This window comes from Lottia gigantea (genome assembly GCF_000327385.1).
Source record: "Lottia gigantea unplaced genomic scaffold LOTGIsca_82, whole genome shotgun sequence".
NCBI classification, from domain to species: domain Eukaryota; kingdom Metazoa; phylum Mollusca; class Gastropoda; family Lottiidae; genus Lottia; species Lottia gigantea.
In genome coordinates, this window is record NW_008710725.1 from 4,098 (window position 1) to 23,100 (window position 19,003).

At 34.0% G+C, this 19,003-nt stretch overlaps 3 protein-coding genes across 3 annotated transcripts; 2 read left to right on the plus strand and 1 right to left on the minus strand.

Annotated features, from left to right (window-relative positions):
- Positions 1-1,625: 1,625 nt before the first annotated feature.
- LOTGIDRAFT_179706 (hypothetical protein) lies at positions 1,626-6,667 on the minus strand (the record flags this gene model as incomplete). The annotated part of the gene is made up of 13 exons (XM_009067378.1): positions 1,626-1,722; positions 2,240-2,365; positions 2,921-3,042; positions 3,253-3,378; positions 3,661-3,750; positions 4,081-4,163; positions 4,409-4,509; positions 4,764-4,852; positions 4,895-4,898; positions 5,458-5,591; positions 5,924-6,037; positions 6,177-6,285; positions 6,570-6,667. The coding sequence occupies 13 exons, from the start codon at positions 6,665-6,667 to the stop codon at positions 1,626-1,628; spliced, it is 1,293 nt and encodes a 430-aa protein (XP_009065626.1).
- Positions 6,668-7,277: 610 nt separating this feature from the next.
- LOTGIDRAFT_197037 (hypothetical protein) lies at positions 7,278-10,853 on the plus strand (the record flags this gene model as incomplete). The annotated part of the gene is made up of 9 exons (XM_009067379.1): positions 7,278-7,351; positions 7,547-7,633; positions 7,996-8,117; positions 8,335-8,433; positions 8,744-8,893; positions 9,018-9,130; positions 9,531-9,691; positions 10,126-10,327; positions 10,627-10,853. Exons 1-9 carry the CDS (start codon positions 7,302-7,304, stop codon positions 10,849-10,851), a joined length of 1,209 nt encoding a protein of 402 aa, XP_009065627.1. The 5' UTR covers positions 7,278-7,301.
- Positions 10,854-11,422: 569 nt separating this feature from the next.
- Positions 11,423-15,258, plus strand: LOTGIDRAFT_179707 (hypothetical protein; the record flags this gene model as incomplete). The annotated part of the gene is made up of 2 exons (XM_009067380.1): positions 11,423-11,831; positions 14,999-15,258. 2 exons carry the CDS (start codon positions 11,423-11,425, stop codon positions 15,256-15,258), a joined length of 669 nt encoding a protein of 222 aa, XP_009065628.1.
- Between the last annotated feature and the right edge of the window lie 3,745 nt (positions 15,259-19,003).

Sequence of the window (19,003 nt, forward strand, 5' to 3'; positions counted from 1 at the left end):
ATATCAAAGCTACCATGAAATATATTAAAGCTACCATGAAATACTAATGATATTAAAGCTACCATGAAATATTAAAGCTACCATGAAATATATTATAGCTACCATGAAAGATATTAAAGCTACCATGAAAGATATTAAAGCTACCATGAAATATATCAAAGCTACCATGAAAAATATTAAAGCTACCATGATATATATATTATATTAAAGCTACCATGAAATATATTAAAGTTACCATGAAATATATTAATATCATGAAATATATTAATATCATGAAATATTTATCATATTAAAGCTACCATGAAATATTTATCATATTAAAGCTACCATGAAATATATTAAAGCTACCATGAAATATATTAAAGCTACCATGAAATACTCATGATATTAAAGCTACTATGAAATATTAAAGCTACCATGAAATATATTATAGCTACCATGAAAAATATTAAAGCTACCATGGAATATATTAAAGCTACCATGAAAAATATTAAAGCTACCATGAAATACATTAAAGCTACCATGAAAAATATCAAAGCTACCATGAAATATATTAAAGCTATCATGAAATATATATCATATTAAAGCTACCATGAAATATATCAAAGCTACCATGATATATATATTATATTAAAGCTACCATGAAATATATTAAAGTTACCATGAAATATATTAAAGCTATCATGAAATATATTAAAGCTACCATGAAATATTTATCATATTAAAGCTACCATGAAATATATTAAAGCTACCATGAAATATATTAAAGCTACCATGAAATACTCATGATATTAAAGCTACTATGAAATATTAAAGCTACCATGAAATATATTATAGCTACCATGAAAAATATTAAAGCTACCATGGAATATATTAAAGCTACCATGAAAAATATTAAAGCTACCACGAAAAATATCAAAGCTACCATGAAATACATTAAAGCTATCATGAAATATATATCATATTAAAGCTACCTTGAAATATATTAAAGCTACCTTGAAATATATCAAAGCTACCATGAAATAATTAAATATTATCAAATATTGATACAATAAATACAATACATATCAAAACTACTCCCACAAAACCCTTGATAGGTTGAGACATCATTAAATAAAAGAAAACAACCAATTGTGCCAATACATAAATTTTATTTAACATAAACCAATATTCAGTAAAAATATCTAAAAACTTAAAAACAAATAAATAATTGCTATAAATGAATGTTGAATTCTGTGGACGGATGGAACAAATATACATATTCATACAATTAGCTAACTAATTCATTAAAAGCAATACTGAGTTTAATTAGCAAGATGTACCTAATAAAATAAGCATTACTCTCTATAATGGAACAAGAAAACAAGAATGATTTTACAAAGTTGACAAAAATAACATCAAATTGGTGTTTAAAAGAAGAAAGAAATTTAACACTATTCTATTTTGAAGCTTCCTCCTTAACTGTTCTTTTGATTGAAGACAAAATTTAATGCTGAATGAATGAATAAAGGAGATTGGATGAATGAATTATCCAGTAAACTCCCCTTGTTCATATGACTGTAGACAAAATTTAATGCTGAATGAATAACAGATTGAATAGATAAATTATCCAGTTGAAAGTCTCGCTACGTTTTCACTGCTGTTTTTAAATCTGTTTTCAGAGAATCGAACATCAAATTACACGCCTTTTTATGTTTGGTCCAATGGTTCACTTGACATTCTCTACAAAAAATGAACAATTTTCATTGCTTTAATTGTTTTTTTGAGACTGTTCAATCGAATATGAATAAAAAAAAACTTGTTGATGGATCAAAGAAACATAAAATCTTATCAGTATTCTGAGAGTTCGCATCTTTGCTTAAAGGCCTTAAGTGCAATTTAGGAAAGATGTCCTGATGAGGATTGTATATCTGATACGTCAGCAGTATGAAATGATCTTGACACATTTAGATAGCATCTACTTTATAATTATAAGAAGGGAGATAAATATTATATATTCAGGATATTCTTAAACTATATCATGTTATTAAAACAATGCTTGGGCTATTGAAGACAGACCATGCCATGCAGTGTGCGATGAGTGACATTTTGCCAGGACAGCAGCATTAGCCTACTTTTTTTAATTTCTAACTGTCAAAGGATCTTTAACATGCACAGGCTGTGACACACAGGGTCTCAATTCATTAAAACGCTCTTGAAATTTGAGAACTTCAGCCCAAGAGATAGAAAATTGACATACCTTCGACAATACCATTCATTTTGACAGCGTGAACATCGTTTAGTAGCAGGCTCACCACAAACAGCACATTTTGGAGGATCAGAGATCAAGTTTTCTAATACGTCCATATTATATGTATCAGCCCATCTGTAGATAAAATATAAATATATACAGTTCACTTTTATTTTTCCATGGCTTCGTTTCATAAAGAATCTTAAAGAGATCTTATGATGTCACTATTTCAAAGGCTCTTAGATATTATTACCAGCTTTTGAGACAGTGACATCATAAAACACTTAGTTTTAATGGAATTACACGAACCACAGACACCTGACTGAATATTGGAATGATACTAGTGTTGAAACGGTTAATCAGTTAACCGATTTCGGGTAGTATTTCATGGGTAACTAATTTACACTTATTCTAGTTTAGTTTACGGTGAGTTTCCGCCGCAAATGCGGTTTTTGACCCCTTTTATAATCTTTAGTAATTAACCGGAATTAACCGTGTAACAAACGGTTATTGCCGAAGATTACCCGGTTCATAAAATTCACTAACCGTTTCAACACTAAATGATACAAATAGATGTTATGAGTGTCCCTAGTATAATTGAAAGTTTAGAAACTTTACTAGCTAATAAAAGTCTAACTCAATGAGCCACCCCACCCCTCTGTCCATAAATAACTGAAAGGCTTGACTCACCTTTTAGCTTGTTGTTGAATATCACAGTTTGAAGGATTAAATTGTGTTTTGGATTGTTGGACGGCCATTTTCTTCCATTTTCCATTATATTCGTTTATAATACTGTCTCTTATTTCTGGTAACTACAAAAAAATATCAAATATAAAAGGGATATGGTCCTCTAAATTATTTTCTAATAGGATGATGAAACTAAATATGTCACTTGATGTATATAAATATTTTTTGAAAGACATAATTAGATCGACTGAAAATTTGATCAAGATTGTTGCCATTTTGAAATTACTAAGGTACAATATTATTGGAAAACTGTGGAAATAATTTCTGATTCCTACCTGTTCCAGAACAAGATCCTGTTTAACAGGCGGTGGTTCCATCATAGACAGGTGTTCCAGATATCTCTGTAATTCTCCCAATATTGGCAGCTGATCTAGTAACATCTCATTGATATACCCTCGTAACTAGACAAAAAATATAATCGTTGATTTGATACATTAAAGCTATCATGAATTATTGTGACTAAAAATAATAAAGTGTTAACTTGAAATGTTAAAGCTATCACGAAATTTTATATCAAAAGCAGAAAATAAAATAAATATAACCCTTTCCACATTATTAAAGTAATAAAGATTAGTTACAGTGTGCAATGAGGGAATTTTGGCTGAGACAGCAGCACCGACTTTTTTCCAATTTCCATTTATCGATAAACTAATTTTAATAAAACAAAATTTTTAAAAATTTACCTTCAATATGACGTTCTTTCTGTAAGAATTTAAATCATATTTTTGTTGACAATTCTGATCCATTAAAACATGATAAACACAAATCCACACCTTAAATACAAATACAAATCCACACCTTAAATACAAATACAAATCCACACCTTAAATACAAATAAACAACACTGACCGAATAGACTGCAAAAGAGATTACTGGTGTTTCTATCGGGGGCCGCTGACTTTCAAATTTATCATTTTACATAGTGTTAAGAGTGAAGTATAGTGAAAGAATAACTCGTGTCCCCCCCTGATAAATTTTGTGGCCACTGCTCTGCCCTCCTCACCTAATGTTTCCTAGAAACACCTATCACCTGTCACGTAATTTAGGAATCAGGGGATTTAAAAATAATACATCTATATAAAAGACGGAGAAAGTTGACCCACCTGGCCTTCTATTTTAGTAATTTTAAACATATCATCTCTTGCTACCAGCTGCCATTTGTTTTCTATATACTTATACAGTTGACCTGAAACACAAAGGTCAAAAGTCAAGGGTCAGTGTGGCTTGATTAAGCATAGGCCTTATGGCATAAAATTGTTGGTCAAATTGTCAAACATGCATTCCCCACCATTAAGTTAAAGGAAATATCTTACCATGTTGACGTTTAGTCCAGGGAGGGTTTTCATCCCACTAAGTTTATAATATAAAACAAGATGTCTATTTAAGGTATCCTCTCCTCCCCCTATCTTTAAGTTTAAGGAAATAACTTACCATGTTGACGTTTAGTCCAGGGAGGGTTTTCTATCAGCTCTACCAGTAATACAGGTATATCTAAGGTGTTTAATAAACGACTTGTAACACTTAGTGGTAGACTGGAATAAAATATCACGGAGTTTTGATTTGGCTCTATATGACGGTCATGACCGAAAGGGCAGCTTAAATGACCACGGGTCAATATCCTCTGTAGGACATCAAGCATAGGTCTGTAATGCTACTGTTCTATATCTTAATTAGGATTTTTTGAGCTAAGATGTATGATAGTATTTGGGGGTTTGTTTTACACCAGAATTGCTCTTGTTTATTGAATTTTTGGTCTCAGAATACAAGTTTAATTCAAATCTCTTACCCGTCCATATGGTCTGTGATGTATCTTAACAATGAAACTGACTTGACACAAACTTCAAATTCTATCGACTTCTTCTGGTTAATCAATTCCTGAATACAAAGCAGTGTACAATGAGGGAATTTTGTCGGTACATAACTGAAGGAGGGAAACTAGGGTTTAAAAATCAACAGCAACTATCTCAATCTAAGCCTGGAACAAAGCCTAGGACCACAACATTAAAAACCAAATGTCTAACTCATTAAACAACTCTTAAATTGTTAGAAATATACCATAAATAACACTTACTGTCATACAAGAAACTTGATCTTGTTTTTTCTTTTCTGGTTCTTCTTTATATTCATCAGCACTAAAATAGACAAATAATATTTGGTTTCATTTACTGGGTAACTTCACTCATTCAAGATGGGATAAGGTCCAGCTTCAAGTCCAGTTCAATATCAAGATTCAAAAAACAGCTGGGAATCAAAATCTTCAAATGCCAAAGTTGTAAAATCAATGCCTAGAGAATCTAAGTTGTTATCCTTGTATTATCATTACCAAGAGATTTGACTAACAACAAGTTGGTAAAAAGAAACCTTGAGAACCTAAATAGTTATCCTTGTAAAATCATTACCAAGAGGTTTGACCATGTACCAGCTGATAGAAAAGATCCTCCAGAATCTTATGATCTCTTCTAATAAATAATTCTACCAACCTAGCTATGATATGAGTGAGTTTTCTATAACAATAATCTAATAAATCTAAAATAACATCTTCAGTGGCTTCGCAGGCATCACGGTGATACATGACAGTTTCCAATAGATTACACACAGTTGCTTCATGATAGAGCTAGAAAACATAGAGATAGAGTCGTTTAATTAGTTAGTTAAAACAATAATTGAAGTTACGAAAGCACAGGCCGAGGGGAAAATTCAGTAACTTCAATTTCTGTTTTATGCAAAAGATCATAGACTTATAATGTATATCACGTATTCATAAAATGGGTAATAGAATCAGTATCATCTTATAGACATCAAAGACAAACTACATTGCACTAAAATAACTAAAACAAACTTTGCCTCATCGTACACTGCATGGCTTCATCCATACAATAGAATATAACAATGGGTCATTTAACTTTGATCTTTTATTTATAAAAAAAAGAAGAATTCTCTACTTACCACAATATAAATAGGAAATGTAATTTTGGGTTCAAAGTTCATTTTAACAAGTTCAGTAAATATTTTCTCTTTCCAAATTTCTGTGGTTATCAAATCACCTATTAAAACTGGCAGCTGAAAATAAAAACATTGATATTATTGAAAGTAGGTGGCCTAGCCTTCTATCTGTTCGTCAAACAGGGTCCAGAAAATTGGTTGGTTGTAGGCCTACGTCGTGTGTGTTATTTGTCAATCAAAGAAAAGTCATTCCTACCTTTTCGTAAGTTATCAGAAATTCCTTGATAAACTCGTCTGTTTGCTGGGTAGCACTCATCACTGCCTGCATGTTGATTTTCTCTATTCTTTCATGTTGTTGACCCCATCTAAGAGACATAGTTTTATGAAAAATAATGTTTGTTTGCCAGAGAATTTGACGTGGTGTTTCGAATTCTTTATAAGCTTACAGATAGCTGAAATTGAGCTCTATCTACTGGCAAAAGCAAAGACAAACGTGACACAAATGGATAACTGAAGCTGTGCAATACCATCTGGTAAAACAAACATTGAAATAACTTTTATCAGTTTTCATAACTTAAAAAGATTGAAAATTTTGCAATAACTTCGAAATGGATGGTGGTTGTTTTGAAAAAAAGATAACAAAACTTACTTCTTATTTCCCACATCTTTTAAGTCTATCTTTGTAATATCTTCAATATAAGCCTCGGCTTCAATAGGAAGCAAAACGTGGGTTCCTTCTGAAGACATTGTTTACTTCTATCCTGCCGAAATCAACTTCAAAATGCCTGAAAACACAACATCAACAAGAAAATTTCATTTCAAGCACATGCTTGTTGACAACCGATGTAAACATCCGGTCATAAGGAGAGATTAAATTACTTTGTTCTGATTGGCTGAAATCATAGGCAATGTGCAGGCCTAATTCTGGATATGGATTCGTGGTTATTATAAAACGAATACTTGAATTCAATACATTATTATAACTATGACCGCTTTGAATCTTTCATTTTTAAATTTATATCGTTAAAAGAAGGAAAAATGATTTTAGACTCATGTATACAAATATTGCCGCTTGATTTTTTTTTCCAAAAGAAGGACGTAAAACTCCATTAAATTTCAGACATAGGCGTTATCTAAAGGACAGATGTGAGACAGTCTTCATCAATTCAAGATTCAAATCTGAATGTGACACTGGCTGGTCATCTTGACCTCCACCGGCTTTGTCTATTGACCAAGGTCCAGTCTAGTCGACATTTCAATGTATTTTATAATACAATGGCCTTGACCGGCCGTCGCCGTTTCGTAACTCTAGCTGGCTATAACCCAAACACTACAGATCTAGTTATTTCGGCCATATTGACAGGCCTCTTGAAGTCATAATATGAATTCGGACCACAAAATAATCAAAAAGACTAAATTCAATTTGATAAGGTAAGTGTAAATTTAAACAAATGGTTTTCTCAAAAATATAAAATGATTCATTCCAATAACAATTTATGTATTTAGGTTTGTTAATTTAGCATCTCAGAGAATCCACGCATGGCTAATAATGCCTGAAAATCTTTCAGAGAGTCCGCATACATGTAGTTGATAATATTCATTAGTTATTTTTTTAATATATTTCAGTGTACCCTATCTATCTTGCTGTGTTTTATTGATAGCTGTTGTGATCGTCTACTTTATTCCCTCGCCAATAGATCCCAAACCTTTCTTGTAAGTTCCAGAATATTTTATATAAGTTCCATATATTTAATGTAAGTTCAAAACTTTCATAAAAAGGCCAAGAATAGTTTATGTAAGTTCCAAATATTTCACCCAAGTTCCAAACCTTTCACTAAGTTCCGAACGTTTCAAGTAACTTTTCTTATAAGTTCCAAACGTTTTATATGATAGATAATATTTAAGTTCCAACCTTCCCGAAACTTGCTATAAGTGTTCTGTTTTAAACGTTGGTACAATAGATTTTCGATCCTAATGAATTAAATAGCCCAAAGAAAAAAAAGGAAAAATAATATCTAGATGGGTAGTTCCGTCAGACTATAATAGACTAATGACGTTTCAACTGGTTATTATAGATATAAGCATCCCCTGCCTCAGTTAAAGGGACCTCTGGCTGTAAACCAAGCCTTGGAAAGAGTTGATAAATTATTTGAAAACCAAGTTATAGGACCGGAGTCTTTCACTGCAGATCAGAATGGTAAGAAAAGGTCTTATAGAAAGAAACATAATCTTAGAGTCCTAAGGATCCTGTCTACCAGCTGGTCTTTGCCAAAACCTCTTGACTTTGATCTTTCCCGGATTATCCGTAACACAGATGGTTCAACTGGAATGGCGAGGAAGGCTACGTCGACGGAGATAAGAAACCCATAACTACCATTCCAAAATTTCAATCCATAACCTATTTTTCATTGTAGGTTTTGTCTATACCGGTTCTGCGGATGGTAAAATTTGGAGATTTAAAGATGGTCAACTTGAAATGTTGGCACGAACTGGCATCAATAATTCTCACTGTGGTATATACTAGTTTTCATATAATATTTTAAGTGATAATGTCGTCTAAATATTTGGTCCACCAGAGAGAACATAAAGAGTTGTAGTTGTCTATAATAATCCATGTCCGCAGGTAAAGGGTGGGCAAGGGAGAAATTATTTCGACCCCTCGCCAATTTGACCGATGACAATAAAAACGCCCTATTTTAATCGGACAATGCTGGCGCTTGGATGATATCAATTTGATTCACTTGTGTTGAATTTTTCAGTCTCCCCCCCCCACCCCCAACTGTATACCTTTACCTTTAATTAGTATCCATTTGTCATTTTTAGGATCGTTTGAACTAGAACCGGAATGTGGACGCCCTAAAGGGATGAAGATTGACAAGAACGGAGATTTGGTTTTGGTCGACGCCTATAAAGGTTTATTGAAAGTCAACCTCCAAAATAAAAATATCGAAGTTTTAGTTCGACCGGATACTGGTAAGTTGGCAATTTAAACAATGCTTGATGATCAGGGGTTTCAAATGAACTCGTCCACCCTAGATACTTAATGATACAAAGCAACCAATCTTAATAACCCGCATCTATCATTTCTGTTTTTCAGATCAGCTCCGAGAACCACTGAGGTTTTTAAATGGGTTGGCTATAACTTCAGATGGAATGATATTTTTTACCGATTCTAGTACCAAATGGGACCGACGTAATTACAGATATGAGGTAAGACAACTAGCAAACTGGACTACGACCACCCCCACTGCCAACTGTTGGTGCTCAAATAAGAATAACTACTCTTTGAACCCTGCCCACTGTGGTTTGGAAATGTGGTCAATCATTTCGCTATTTCAAAAAACATTCTCCCTAAATTTCTCGGAATGTTTTCGGACCCATGTCAGATGGGGAGGGGCATGGTCCAAAGACCCACCCCCTAAATACGTCACTACATGTTGGTTGGAGTTCATTATAAAGAAATTGTTCACGTAGGACTAGTGTTCAAACCACGCCCAGTAAGCTACGCCACCCGACAACTTTCACAATGTCTATCAGAGGTTGGAATAGAGGCAGCTGTTTCGGACTAAGTGCCGAAAAAGTAGGACGTAAAACTCCATTTCTATTGTAGGTCATAGAAACAAACAGTTACGGGAGACTACTCAGTTTCAATCCGACTACAGACCAAGTTAAAGTTGTTTTAGAAGGATTATACCTGGCCAATGGTTTAGTTCTATCTCAAGACGAATCTTACCTACTGATAGTTGAGATGACGGTTTCAAGGATCATCAAGTAAGTCGTCTATTTGGAGTATGGGAGTGTAGGAATGGTTGCGGGTGGGGTAGGGAACACCAACAGGACGTTCGGATCCCAACTGCAGTGTCAGAAAATTGGGATGGATAAAGAGGCATCAACAACTGGAGGGTGATGTAATCAAGGACCACCCAAGGGTAGTGTAAATCCAAACTGGCAGAGGCCCAATGTCATGTGCACGAAGATTTCGAAAAAGAAAAGGAGAATGACTGTTCTAGCAAAAACTTCCCTTATTGCACACTGCATTTGTTGCCCATCTCCTTTATACAACTAGGCGTAGAAAAGTGGAGCGTAAACTCATTCCATCTCTCGCTTCCGAAGAAGCAGCAGCAATATACAGCTTTTACCAGATGATTTATCACATGACTATATCACATGACTATATCACATGACTGTCACATGACTATTTCCAGGTATCATTTGACCGGCTCACGTGCGGGTGAGCGTGAAGTTTTTATTGAGAATTTACCCGGGTATCCGGACAATATCCAACTGAACTCGGCTGGGAATTATTTCGTGGGAATGGGCTCAGTGAAATTTGAAGGATCCAGTCGCCTGGGGCCATTTTTAGACAACATTGGCCCGTATCCCTGGTTTAAACGATTCTTAGCAAAGGTAAGAATTTTCTAATGCCCCAACTCTCTTTCAAATCGCAAGTCCTTTATTCAAAATAAAAATAAAAAATCATGCTGCAGTTTACGGACTCTCTGAGACGGATGCTGAGCTGACAGACCAAATTACGAAGTAGCATCATGCATTTCAGCATATTTGCTGGTGTGGAAACCAATCAAATCGCTACATTTACAAGCTTCTATGATACGAGAAAAGTTCCCGGGGATGTCAAGGTACTAGGCAGAGTTCGCAACAAATTGACATTTAATTGACCTTATCATCTAGCATTCTTTCTTTTACAGGTAACGCCAAGACCGCTTTTTGATGTGTTTTTACCACGTCATGCTATGTTGGTAGAGATCAGTCCGAAAGGAAAAATAGCCGCCAGTTATCATGACCCTACCGGAAGTGTGGTGCGAGGGGTCGGGGAAGGGTATCAGCACGGTGTTTATATTTATATTGGACACTTTTCTATGCCGTTTGTTGGCAGAATTGAAATCGATAAGTTGAATAAAGATGCTTTATGATTAGATATGTGCTTTTGTTAGTCTCTTATTTCTTTTTCTAGCTGTCCTGATGAAGAATGTGTATCTGAAACACGTGTCGGCGTCACTTTTGTAAAAATTCAAAAACAAACAGTGATATTGTTGTCTGGTTTTTGCTGCCTTTATAAAGGATAAGCTCCCTTGTATTATTGTGCAATGATAGTCCCGAATGTCATAATAAAAAACTCTAATAAAGATTTTGTCTCGAATGTCTTATATACAACTATGTTAGGAAGTATTTTTGTCCTGAGGAGAGACGTCACGTGACGATGTGATAGTCGTGATTATCAAGTACAGAAACGAATCGTATCATAAAATGGTCACAATATGTCTGAGTAATCTAGACTATCTCACCTATTGTTAACGGTAAACTTGTCAGACCGGTCTTTCTTTTATCTTCTTAATTACAGGTGCTCTCTAATACTAAGGTGAAAATAGTCTAAATAGGCCTCACCCAGTTGATTACGTTCTAAATTTGGGACATTAGGGAGGTTTCTTTCCCAATTTGAAAACATTTTGGAATATTTTTGTGGATTGACAAGATTCCGGAAAGATGGATCGTGAAACGGAGTATAATACAGAATTGACGAAGATCTATCATACGAATTACGTGAGAAATTCCCGAGCGATCTGTGTTCTCTGGGGTATCTTCACAGTCTGCTATGCTATTTTGAATATCGTCTGTTTCATTCAGCCACAGTGGATAGGTGACACAGGGGCAGGTGCTGCTGGATTTTTCGGTCTCTATAGATACTGTTTATTATCCAATAATAACGAGTTTTCGTGTCAAGGGGATTTTTTCGATTCCAACAAGTATTTGAATAAGTCGTTCCATGCTGCTGCTGTTTTAGTTGGATTATCGGCCTTGTTGTTTTTAATCTGCTGTCTGTGTCTTCTGCTGTTTTTGTTCCTGAATACCGCCACAACTCTGAGAATCTGCGCTTGGATCCAGACTCTTGCAGGTTTGTATTCCTGTTTTTGTTTATCTTTTTATTTTCAGACAAAAAAGGGAAGCGTTTATGAGGAAGTTCGCCGAATACTTGCGCCTAAAACACTGCCGTTTCTATATGGGGTTCAGGGATTAGGGTTTTCAGAGTGACCCCCCTCTAACCCAAGAATCAGATTTCTTATCATTTTACATAAAAAACGAATTAACTATGAGCCCCCTCCCTTATGCCAATTTTGTCGCCTTTTCCCTGTCCCAATCTAACTGCTAAGTTATTGTATGGAAGTTTAGCCACCATTTCGGAAACTAGCTGTCCTGATGAGGATTCTATATCCCAAACACTAGTCGGAAGTATCTGATGGATTTTTTTTATAGACGCAGCTGTTTGGAACAACAATCATTGGTTAAAGTTTTATGCAACAACTAGATGTATTGCTCACGTCGTCCTCAGGCACATAGATAATATGTTTTGTTGGAATTTGCAAATCTCCTGACAAAGCTCATAATCGATTTTCGTTTTTAACAATACAACCCTATCATACTAGATCGCATCATAGAAAACACAATTTTTAATAATTATAATGGAATCTAATGGAGCAAAAATGGAATAGTAAATAAAAAACAATCAAAAATCAATCAAGTAATGTATTGTCCATATATAAAATCAATCAAGTAATGTATTGATCAGGTATAGAATCAATCAAATGATCAATATAATTAATTATTTATCAAAGAGTAATTAATATAAGAACTTTGGACCATCTACTTTTATTCAACCTCCATTACAATAATTACTCTGACGATACACGACGTGTTTACTCTTACAGCACACCTGATACCATTCTGCGACTTGGTTTGTTAACTCCAAATTCTCTTCAGAGAGCAGTGGCACAACCCGAAGAGCGGGGGCCTGTGAACTGGATTGGGGCCACACCCTCGGAATGTTTTTAGCTGAGGGGTCTCATATTTGGTTGATTTAAAATCAGGAATCACTAACAGACATTTTCATACGTCATCATCATTCGAATTACAGACAAGGCATTAATTTTTCAGCCAAACTTTTAGCGACAAAGTATCACGAAGTTTTGATGAAAGAGCTTAAACTACAGAACTATAGTTATATAGCATCTTGATTAGATATACGACTATCAATATATAAAAACCCCGCACAAATTTCGGTAACTTTGTGTTTCCACGGGGCAATAAGAGATACAAATAGTAACAGTTTTTTGGTTATAAACGTGATTCTAGCGACGAATACACATATTATATAACAAACAAATATAAAATAATTTATTTACTCAAAATATTATCATCTTATCATTGCATAGTCAATAATCTCGACACAATAATAAAATAAGCACATTGTAGACAAAAATACACATTTTGGTCCTCGCTTGACAAACAATCTTACGATCAAATTTTGCAGTTGGGTTTTAGGCATTTAACCGAGCACAATTCAAGTACTAAAGATCTAAACTGCAAAACGAAACCAAAATCCAAAATAACAGTTTTGCAAAATATTTCTAGCAGCTAATGAACTATTCACATGAGGAAGTATATCAATCATTAGTGGGGAAGTATTTCATAATGAAAAGTGTTATCAGGTGTCTAGAAGAGTAAGCATAACAAAAATCGGTCTTATTTGGAAGTATATCAATTATAAGTGAGTAAGTATTTCATAAAGAAAAGTGGTATCAGGTGTCTAGAAGAGTAAGCATACCCTGCCTGGCACCAAAATCGCTCTTATGTGGAAGTATATCAATTATTAAGATATAAAGAAAAGTAGTATCAGGTGTCTAGAAGAATATTTAATGATGAAAAGTGGTACCAGGTGTCTAGAAGTCGGTTTGAATTCAGTTATTTTTAATGCAGATTTGAAAAGTAAAAAACTGTAGTTTTTGAATGAGTTGAATATTCACGGGAGGTGTTTTTAGTTGATATTGAGTGTAATAGAAACCTGCCTGTATTTGTTTAAGAGAGGTTTAGTCAATAAAACAATGTAGTGACAAATACAAATATTCAGAATAGGTAGGGTCGGCTTTATACTGTCTTTATAACTACAAAAATAATTTACATAGAATCAAGATACGTCGTCTGAATTGAGTTTAAATGGTATTGGCGATAGTGACGTTATAATCTAAAATTTTCCGGTTTTTAAAGAAGCACAAACGTCGGGTTTGAAATTTGAATGATGTAAATAGAAGATATACACTTATAAAACCCCATACACTGCTGGGTCGACCTGAATAACGAGGAAAGATGCCTGATTCAGTTCCTCAATTTTCAGCTGGGTTGACTGGAATAATTCGAGAGATAACTTAATTCTGAAATGGGAAAAGTCATTTAAAATCTAATCGAAGATCGCTCTTATCAATATTGAGATAGAATTAACTGCGATTAATGGATTAAGGATAATCCCGGGGCCAATATATCTGTTTACTCGTCTTTTATTTCATTGCCAAAAACTACGTGGTTTAAAATATGCCTTGGACAATTTAATTTAATTTCTGAAAATAAATCGGGGAAATACGCCTTATATTACAAAGATCTGACACCCCCCCCCCCTCTCCCCTCTCTCCTTCCACATAGCTAATAATGTTAATTTGGCATATATAAGGTTTGTCAACTTAGATTCCCTTTCAGAGAGTCCACATAGCTAATAATGTTATTTTGGCATTTATAAGGTTTGTCAACTTAGGTTCCCTTTCAGAGAGTCCACATAGCTAATAATGTTATTTTGGCATTTATAAGGTTTGTCAACTTAGATTCCCTTTCAGAGAGTCCACATAGCTAATAATGTTAATTTGGCATATATAAGGTTTGTCAACTTAGATTCCCTTTCAGAGAGTCCACATAGCTAATAATGTTATTTTGGCATTTATAAGGTTTGTCAACTTAGGTTTCCTTTCAGAGAGTCCACATAGCTAATAATGTTATTTTGGCATTTATAAGGTTTGTCAACTTAGGTTCCCTTTCAGAGAGTCCACATAGCTAATAATGTTTATTTGGTATTTAGGTTTGTCAACTTAGCATCCCTTTCAGAGAGTCCACATAGCTAATAATGTTATTTTGGCATTTATAAGGTTTGTCAACTTAGGTTCCCTTTTCAGAGAGTCCACATAGCTAATAATGTTTATTTGGTAGATTTATATAATAACGATAATGTTTTCTGATTTTCAGCTATCTTCATGTTTTTGGGTTGTGTAATCTTCCCCAATGGTTGGGATAATGATATCATAACGGGAGTATGTGGTAACAACAACCGAATTTACGATATGGGATATTGTGGAATCAGATGGGCGTATATCTTAGCTATAGTACTTATATTCGACGCCGCCATCTTGGCTATTTTAGCTTTCGTCTTAGCAGCCAAACAAGCTAAACTTTTACCAGAAGTTTACAAAAAGTTAGAGAAATGTAAGTATGAAATTAGCTTGTGATTAGGGCTATGGTCGATAACTGGCCCATTCTCGAATGCACAGACCGTGGCATAAGAATTTGGTGATAGGCCAGATAGATGTGCCAAGCTATACTGTAGTATTTTATTTACAGCAGTATCTCACTCTATTTGAATCTGAAAAAATTCTTCGCAATGTTAAGTTCAGCTTTAAAGCTAGATTCAGGCAATCGTAACAGAGGCTCTGATTGGTTAAGATAAATCATGCAGTCGTTGTGTCAAAGTTCAATACGTTGATCTGTACACAATGTGAAGAAGAGTGGCGTCAGATCTACAAGAGGGGTATCGAGCATACAAATTGAAATAATTGGATTCAAATTCGCAGGAGCATTGCAGAGAAATATAGCCAGAATTTCATTATCTTTGTCTTTTGATGTATAGAATTGTTATATTATGTATTGGCCTCCAAATTATTATGTTTTTAACACTTTCTCACAAAATTCAAATGTTATTTTTGCAGCCGAAAAATAAAGCGTAGGTATATCATTAGCGATATTTTAAAAAATTAACCCTTTACACCTCCATCTGTTGTTATTTTTGTTAACCCTCTCTTAACCAAATAAGTCTATATGATATTTATAATTATTTTTTTTACTTGTTTTACTCTTAAAGCTATCCTTGTTTTAATGCTTGAATGAACATGTTATATAATTATTTAACTCGATTTTTTAAAATTCAAAACAAATATTCTTTCAGAGAGCTGCGATTTTTGACAAGAAAATTATTTTTATACGATACAAAAGCAAAACCCATACAATTAACACTGTTGATCCAACGAATTATTAATCGAAGAATTTATCAAAATTCTTTTAATTTTTTTTAATACGAACACGATAGCTTTAATCAAATCTTAATCGATGATATTTCTATTACTTTTATTTTTTAACTTTTAGAATTCAATAGTTTTTAATCTAATTCATAATTACTTCTTTAATTTAAACCTAACCAAAATTAACTCCAAAAATAACCATTTCCAACCAGTCCAAAATTTTGTGTCTTAGTTTGACAGGGAATGTTGTATGTTGATGAATTGTGTTATTTGGTCAAAGATCATGCCTTTACATTGTCCCTTTTTCATGAAAGTTGGACGTAAAACTCCATTTATTTTATATTCACCTTAGAAATGTAGTTTTTAAATAAAATTTAACGTATTCGAATATTCAAACAAAGTGGTGAATCGAACGTGACGATTTGAATAGTCAAAGTTTCGAAGTTTCAAATTGGAAAAAAAATATGAAACGAAGTTACTCTTTATAAATCACCGAAAAAAACAGCTCAAGAATTTTGGGAGAAGAACGTTCACATAAAGGTGTTGTCGGTCTTTAAAGGTCAAAGGTCGAGTTGATTCATTCCGAAGTGTATGTGAAAATTAGAGGTAAATACGTTGCTATGGTAACGTTTTGGTGTCGTCTCTATGTCGTAAAGGGTAGAGGTATAGCGCCTTGGTACACTTTCGTTTTATATATTTGTGAAGAAGCTTTGTGAAACCTGCCATTTTGTACGTCTTTTTGTGGATACTGTTTGTTTAATATTAATTGAATTCAAGAATCTAAGAATCAAAACAGTAACCGACTCGAAACGTTGTTCCCAATGAGTTGTTAATAGTGAAGCGTCCACCAGTTGTGACCTTTGACCACAGCGTTCATTGTTTCAAGACCAACAGTGAAAAGATTAGACCACGTTAACAACCTTCTGTTAGATTGTCGTTACTAGTTGTCGATAGGTTACATGCCTTCTACAAGCTGTTGACACCGAACTTGCGTCCAGTTGACAAAACGTTTGTGAAAACCTATATTACTCGGGACGTCATAAAATATTGGCCATATCTGCTCGGATTATATGATTAGATAATACTGAAATTTGAAATGATAGATGTCGTAATTCTGGTGGTTAAATAGTTGGTTGTAACAAACTTAACAAATCTAGAAATTGACTTCAGAAGGGTTGACCATATTGACTACCAGTAGATTGTAAACAGTCTTGGTAATCTGTTCTATCATCTAGTCAAACACTTCCAGTTAGTTTAATATCTCTTTCTAAATACCACTTTTACCACATAACGTTTGACAGGTTTCAACAGTCGCTCAATCTCTTTCATTGTGACTCTATTGGGTTTGTCATCTGATTACCACTTTCAGAGAGTCCACATAACTATTAATGTGTATGTGGTATTATTGTTTTATTGTCAACTCAGCATCCAATTCAGAGAGTCTACATAGCTAATAATGTTCTTTTGAAAACAAAGTATTTAACTGAAGATCCATTTCAGAGAGTCCACACAGTTAATATTGTTTAATTATCGACTCAGGATAAATTTCAGAGAGTCCACATGCCTAATATCGTTCAATTGGTATTGAAAGACTTCTATTCACTTGTATGTTTGCTTTGTCAATGGCATTCGACTTTGATTTTAGTTTACAAAGCTGTGGTTTCCACACCTCTGATATCTAATTGTGTTTTTATTTTCTATTTTCCAGCCGAGTTTAATGGATACGCCAGTGATACGATGTCCAAAAGATCGGGACTACAAGCTTTATCCGATGATCGTTATTCCGAATACTCCCATCGTTCAGAGAAATCAAAAAGATCCATTCATTCCAGTCGTATGGCGTAATGAACTTTTGTCACTGTTTCCCCTCCATAATGTACATATACAATGAATAATTTTGGCAGGTATCGCCTTCCATAACATCTGATCAAAATCATTATCAAGTTTTGTCTTCCATAAGACATCTGATTAAAAACAATTAAAACATCAATTATTGACACTTTTCGCCCACCATATTGTATATTGAATATAATTTTGACAATATTGTTGCTTTCCGTAACAAACACTGTCACAAACTTGATCACTAATTACAAGTGTGTCCCCTCCAAAATGGGTTATTTCTGAATTAAATACAGCCTTTGATATTTTGTTTCTCATCTTTACTTTGGGTTATTTCACTCAATCTGATTAAAATACAATTTTAACCATTCCTTTGTGTAGTTATTAATATATTATAGTGTAATAATATGTATATATATTTTTTGTATGTAAATTGTTTATAGCAAATAATAGCAAAATTTTAGTAAAATTTATTATATTAAAGGTTTATTTTCTGCAGCCATGGTCTCAAAAGTTTTTATTTTACCAAAATACTGATTCTTTTCTTACCTGTTATGAATATTCTAAGGCTATGACAAGGTGCCGAGACATAAACTTTAAAAACGTTCCCTTTGCTTGTGAAATCATAGTCATGCTCTTTCAGTACTATTTTGAATATAATATTCTAATTCGCAAAAAAATAATGGGTAAAACTCAGTAGTTGGACAGCGCATCTTACATCGGCCCCGCCCCACCTCTCTGATCTTACTGTACCCATCTCATAGCACGCCCCTTCCCTCTAAAGTTAATTAAAGACTTCAAGAGGGATGCAAAAATGAAGGCGAGTTTATTCTAGAATTACCAACTCACTGCGCATCCCCCCACTCTTAGTAGGCTACCCATTCCCCATCTCGTCCCCACCCACCATCTAATGTTAATTAAAGACTGTATAGAGGTATGTTAATAATGAACCAGTAAGGATGGTAAATGAAAGCGAGTGAAGTCTGTTTACTCTAGGCTTACCGATTCACCTCGTGTTGTAATTAAAGTAAATAAAACCACGTTTCCTGAATTCTAACTTAATTTTTTTTTTATTTAGTAGGTTAAAATTAACTTCCAAGTTATATCTTAGGGAGGGGGG